We start from the raw sequence: 6,661 nt of genomic DNA on the forward strand, positions 1-6,661 counted from the left end.
TTTCTCAGGAACGTTGTCGCAAAAAGTAGAGATTTTCGAAAGTCGGAACAAATGGAGCGTGGTAAAGTACGTGGTATCGTTGCCAATGTTTCTCACGAGTCACGGTGTCGGGCATCCCTTTATGGGCGAGACGCGAGACCCCCGCTGAAGCGAGGCTAAGGGGCACCACTAATAAATTGGCATTGTGCGCTATCTTGCAAGCTCCGTAAATGGGGTGCGCCGAGGTACGAGCGGCAAGAAAGTTTACCGGAGCTGAGACGGTTCCTGGAGCCGGTAAGGCTTGAAGTGCTCCTCTTTGCGTGGCCGAGACTCGTTCCTCAGGGTCGGAGAGGTTTTCATCGAAGAAAGGGCGACGTTTGTCGTTATTAGAATTCTTGGACGAGCCGGGTTCCGAGGAATCCGTTGTGACAACATCTGAGAAAAAGCCTTTTTCAGATGCTGCGGTTTCAATAATAAATCGAAATTCTGCTTGACGATACGTGCCTGTTTATCTCAACGCTTCGCTTTCTTAATCTCTGTATCTGCTACGAATAAAATAAAGGGACAAATATTTCTAAAGGGAAAACAGAAAGATAAAAGCGTGACAACTTTTTTTAATTCGAATTATGAAACTACGAAAATTGGACAAAAGTTTGTTATTGTTAATTTTCAAACTTGGATTAAGAAAAAGATAAATATCTCCAAGACAAATAGAAAGCGTGGTAATTGTTTATAAAGGTATACGAGTTATGATAGTTATAATAGCTGGCAAGTATCTCGCGCGAAAGTTTCTCGTGCGAAAATTGCCAGTCCATTATCGCCACAGGACTTTTTACTCGTTCCTGTATGTACACTTAACGCTCGCTCGGTCAGAAAATAGCGATCGCTCGTGTATTCAGAATATCTGCCCTACACCGAGAATAGAGCGCGCAATTTACTTTGGCGTTATATCATCCGACGCGTGAAAACAAAAGTACTGTAGAGGGGTGTAGAAAGAGGGGATGAATAGCACCGGAACGATGATGCGGCGGTTCGTCTCGTTCTCCGAGCTACCAATGAAATTGCAAAGCGGTCGTTCAAAGGGCCGCGAGCAATAACCGATTACGGACCCGACTTGTTGAAAAAATTATTTATAAAATTTTCTCGCGAGTAAATAATACAACGTGATAAATTAAACAAAGGATTAAGTAAACAAAAAAAGAATTCGAAATTCGCGTCTGATCGAAACACCCAACTGTTTCGATCCCGACAAAACGACACAGCTACTATACTTGTACAAACGGACGATAAAATCTGTTCCATTACAACGCAATCTCGCTCGATCTACACACATTCTTAGCTAAGGGATCGGCGACCCGACGTCGATCCGATCATTATTGACTTTCTTCGTCCGCCGAGCTTCCACTATAAAGCCATTTCTGTCATTCGATGCTAATACCGGCCGCATCCTTACAAGGCTGCGTGGATGTGCTCGAACCGAGGCGACTAGTCGCCGACCCGATCGTGGGAGCCTTCCCCCTGGACGCGATGCCCGCTTCTTCTCGGCCCACTCTCGCGCTCTGTCCCACCTTGCAAAAAAATCGTGTTTCTCGGCTGTTTGGAGCGAGATCGAGCGTGACGGTTGCGGTCGTGCTCACTTTTCATTTTCTTCGAACCGACTCGCAACCTTCCTTCCTCCCCTCCCACCGCTTTTTTTCACCACGGTGCGCGTTCAAAATTTTATAAATTTGAGATTAGAGATCGTGACGATGAAATGTGTGTATAAATCAAATTTATATTCACTAGCAATTTGCTCTTTCTTAAATTTAACATAGATCGTTATTTGCGCGTTTGTTCAATTTTTAAAGAAATTTGAAGGAAATGATAGAAGATTACTTGGCACTTGTCTGGATGCGAACAAGCAATTTCTACGAAGCTCTACGAGTCGAAGTTTCCTCGATATTGTACCGTGTTAAAGATCGCGTTGGATCAGGTGCGTCAAGTAATGCTCTTCACGTGTTTTCTTGCAGGGTCATCCAATCGAGTCTACTATTTACTCTGAGGTATAAACGCTTCTGGCCCTTGAACCGAGAAGACCGGTTCCAAACACTTTTTTCACGCGATCCGTTAAAAATTAACGCCATTACTCGATGACTTTATATTCCGAGTCTTGTATCCTCGATTCTCGACAAATTCTTCTTGTTCTTCCGAAAGAAATTAGCAAGTATTTTTCATTTTTCTCCTTTCCTTCCATTTTTTAAAATGATAAATATAATTATCATATTTCACTTATGAGAATTGCTCAATCTTTTATACATATATTATATGTATAAAAACACATAAAACACTGAACAATTACTATTCCTATCCAAAATATTAAATTTAATTCACTCACATTTAATAAACTTACTCTTTCTAAATTTAATAAATCGTTATTTACGTATTTGTTAAATTTTGAAGAATTTTGAAGAAAATGATAAAAGATTACTTGACACTATTCGTCAACGTATAAAACCATTTTCTTCTTTTATAGTATAAAATTTTCTTATATTCTTACGTAATACAATAATAATATCGTCTATTCACAATAATAAGTTGTTTATTGTTCAATCCTTTTGTTATTTATCTATTATTTATCTGTTGATCGAACGATTTAGATACCTATCTATCAAAAGATTCTTAAGAGCCCATTTCTCGCATCACTTGAATGCACGTTAAAAATAACCACGAACACGAAATCAAACACCAAACAATGTTCCATTCTCGTGGAAACATAACACGGCGTAGAAAACCATGCTTGTTTACTTTTCGTTCATCGATGTCCATCACGCTGCGAAGAGAATCCAATATGTATGTATGCGCTTGCCACGAAGAAGGGATCAACCTTGAACTCCGAATACACGACCTATCCCATGACGAGACACGCGATGCTGATATGCAGAGTTGAAGAAGGAGACGAACACGTGCACCCAGTGTAAATATTTAGCCTTTGGAACGTTTGCACGCCGCGTGCGGTTGCTGCGTTACCTTTCCTCCTCTACTTTTGTCATCTGTCTTCTTCTCGAGGCTCTCGAGGTTTCGATTCGGGCGCACGACAACCTCGTACGTACGAGTAAATATCGAGCACGAGTCCGGATCGTAAATGGATTAAAAAGCAACGATTTTCGAAGACGTGACAGGCCTTTGATTGATACGTCTCGTCGCTTTATTAAATGGCCAACTGTTATTTCGCCTCGATGACCGTGATACTTGCGATCACTTTTTGCCCGATACGTGCCCAGCTTTCCAAGATGAATGAGAGGCTTGTTTCCATTTTTTTTTTTATATTGGTATTTTCGGCACGTGAAAATCCATGAATCGTTGTAATTATTTTATTCCCCTTTTTACGGATATATATGTTTTTATACACCAAACGATTGGATTGTAAGAGAGTGAAGAACCAATTTTAAAAACGAAACTTCTTGTTCAACGTGTATTAAAATAAAATCTGCAATATAAATAAGGATTCGAAATATATTTATATAAAATAGAAATCTCTATCTTTTATTAATCAAAAAATCCCTCGAAACGAAGAGCAGATTTCGATAGCACCAAGAGCAATACACTTATCAATGAAGTACTGTTCACTGGTGGAAAGAAGTCTCGCGAAAGGAATGCGAATCTGATTGATTAATTTGGAAAGAAATGTCTATTTTTGCACGTATAGTATTTATCACATATATTAATCTAAATCTCGATGCATTAACGTAGACATAAAATCGAGAATATTTTATCGATACAATATAAAAATTCTTTTTATTTCTCATAATATGTATAACCTAATTATAATTATTCGTACATATACAAATAAACTAGATAAATCTATTAACATTATATCAAAATAATTAATAATTTCGAAAAATTTCATCTTGCACTCTTGGATGATTATCCTAACATCATAAAATGAAAAATAATTTTTACGATTTTGAATATTCGAATATATCTATATTCTCTTCTATGTAGCGTGCGGTATTAGGATTGTCAACAAAGCGTACGTGTCAATATCGTCGCTTCGTATTCGAAAAAAACAACAACAAGAGAACAATAACAGTGGAAAAAGAAAGTCGACGAATGTTGGAACGAAAACAGATTCATCCTTGATATTAACGAGGCAGATTTCCACGATTCGACTAGTTGATTCCGAGTCATCTACATACGCGGAGCTCGAGGCAGTAAGAGGATCGGATAATTGAACGTCCGTTTCCTGCGGATTCGAGCGTTTCAGAGCGAAGACCGTAGAAGGAAGCGGGCCCCGGCGGTATCGCGGGCATGCGATCTGTCTTTATGGTCCGAAAGTGGGCGTCGGTCTGGGCCTCACAATGGCCGCGTAACGACGACACACAACGAGGACAGCGACAACGACAAAGACGGGCCCGACCAGAGAGAATGAGGGACTCCTCCTGTCTTGTTAACTCGGCGAAACAGGGCGACGCGTGTCTCTCCTGTGACGCGACCACTGTGTCCGACCGACGGCGACGGTCCTCGGGATGCGAATGATAGCACTCCGTGAGTTACTGCTGTTGGACAAATTATTAAAAGAACCACGAAAATGTTGGATGGCCGCGTTTATTTTTCTGTCGAGACGATGGTGGTCAAACCGCGATGCGATGAATAAATTCAATTTGTTTGTGAATTTTTATATTTCCATTTTGATTCTCTCTCTCTCTTTTTCTTTGGATCGAGAAAGATGTTCTTCTACGAGATTAAGTGAATTTATAAAGAAAAAAAAAAAAAATTATTGAAGCAGAATTTTGTTCGCGAAGAATTGACATCGATTGTTTAACCGTCGTTGAGCGTGAGAAATGAATTTCATTCGATTGCGCAAGAAGCACAGTTTTCTGCGACGAGAAATAGCGTAAATCTCGAGCATTAACGGACGGCTCTTGGATTATTTGTTGGCGCGGCGGGAAACGTCGGTAAAAGTCGGATGGATTGTGTGTAATCCAGCCGGTGAATTATTCCATACGATTCCTGCGTGGTTGGAATTAATTATCCGGTAGAAAATTCAACGTACACCGCGGGGGATTTCTGGCAAACTGTGCAGGATATCTATGAATCTCTCTGTCCTCTATCTCGCTTTCCACTATTACACGCGCGGAATAAAATGGCTCCAAGTATCGTAGGCGTCTTGCACACCATTGGCGATCCCTTTATAAGACTAGACATCGCGTTGGATGATCGGAATATTTCTCCTTCTCGCGAAGATGAACGAATCGACCCCCCGCGACCCCCTTGAAAATTACTGCGTATTCAAATATCCTTCCCTACTAATTGTTACTTCCTGGAAGCCAGGCTGAAAACTGAAATTTATGATACCTGTAATCCAAGACAAGATTCATTGTTATATAATTTTATTAATACGATACGTTCTCTGCCTCCTTGTAGGTGTACCAAATAGAATACGTGATAGTGAAGGCGGCGAATTCACCGAGGCCGGCCGCATGGATTTTGGAGAAATCTGTGGACGGTGAAAATTTCCAGCCGTGGCAGTATTACGCGCCTAGCGACGAAGAATGTTGGACGCGTTACTCCGTCCCTCCTGTCACGGGAAAACCCATTTTCATCGGTGACGACGATGTGATATGCACCAGCGTCTATTCCAGACAGACTCCTATGGAAAACGGAGAGGTGAGGCCAATTTCACGATTCCCAAATGGGCTAACTTCCACTTTTTATAGAAAAAAGAATGTTGATTTTGGTACGCTACAGTGTGCTAAATTTTTAATATACTAATTTCCAATAATTTCATAGCGAAAGAATGTTTAATAACATTGCTGTGATAGCGTGTTAAATTTTTAAAAAGAAAAGAAAACTTGCCTAATACATCTAATAAATTTAGTAAATTGTAATGATGTTGAAGTCCTTAAGGATAGATTGCTGGAGAATTTTGGAGAATATCAAGTCACTTTCTTTTTTTACGCGTTTCGTTTAATCGTCCAGGACGAGGTCATTAATTATCGTTTGTCTCGAGCAATCGTTGGTGTAATTATACGATTGGACGATTAGTCGGCCGACGCTTTGCCAAGCTGTTGAGTTGGATGACTCGCGAGGCGGAAACCAAGTCTCTTCCAAGGTATTTCCTCCGCCAACCCAACTTTTTCTCCTCGTATCCAGCTCGAGCTTGAGTTATAGAGTTATAGAGTATATTTTCACCGTGAATGTCTCTAGAAAAATTTACCATGTTACGATCGTTAGTGGATCGTTGCCCCAGTGATAATTTATCTCGCTCTTTCGATCGAAACTGGTTATCTTCGATCGAACTTATGGGTCCTTCTTCCGTGTACATATTTAATAAACCGATAAACGTACACGTATAAATCTTCAATCCTCGGATCCCCTCTATTCCATATAATTCAATTTCCAATTTAATTTATTAATATATATAGAATTCTCTAAATTCAGAGAGAATACCAAATTTAAGATCTCCGTTCGTTTCTTGATCTATAACGGCACTCTACATACAACCTTGCATATCCCTCCATTTTCTCCCTCCTCCCTTCCACAACAAATCTCATTGTCGCGAAAACTGAAAATTTATAACGAAAATGCTCGAAAACGCGAGAAGCGTCTAGCCCGAGGGGAATTAACGGGGTTCTCGGAAGAGCGGAGAGGATAATTAGAGCTTATGGCCGTGCGCGAGGCAGGCGCGCACGAGATCGGTTTT

At 40.4% G+C, this 6,661-nt stretch overlaps 1 protein-coding gene across 1 annotated transcript in view; it reads left to right on the forward strand.

The window, feature by feature from the left end:
* Positions 1-6,661, forward strand: part of LOC102677316 (laminin subunit alpha-1) — a 155,899-nt gene that overhangs the window by 45,227 nt on the left and 104,011 nt on the right. Inside the window, exon 3 of the mRNA XM_031512032.1 lies at positions 5,383-5,625. Coding sequence (XP_031367892.1) covers positions 5,383-5,625 — 243 coding nt within the window. The remainder of the gene's footprint in view (positions 1-5,382; positions 5,626-6,661) is intronic.

Source organism: Apis dorsata, unplaced genomic scaffold (assembly GCF_000469605.1).
Source record: "Apis dorsata unplaced genomic scaffold, Apis dorsata 1.3 scaffold_32, whole genome shotgun sequence".
NCBI lineage: Eukaryota > Metazoa > Arthropoda > Insecta > Hymenoptera > Apidae > Apis > Apis dorsata.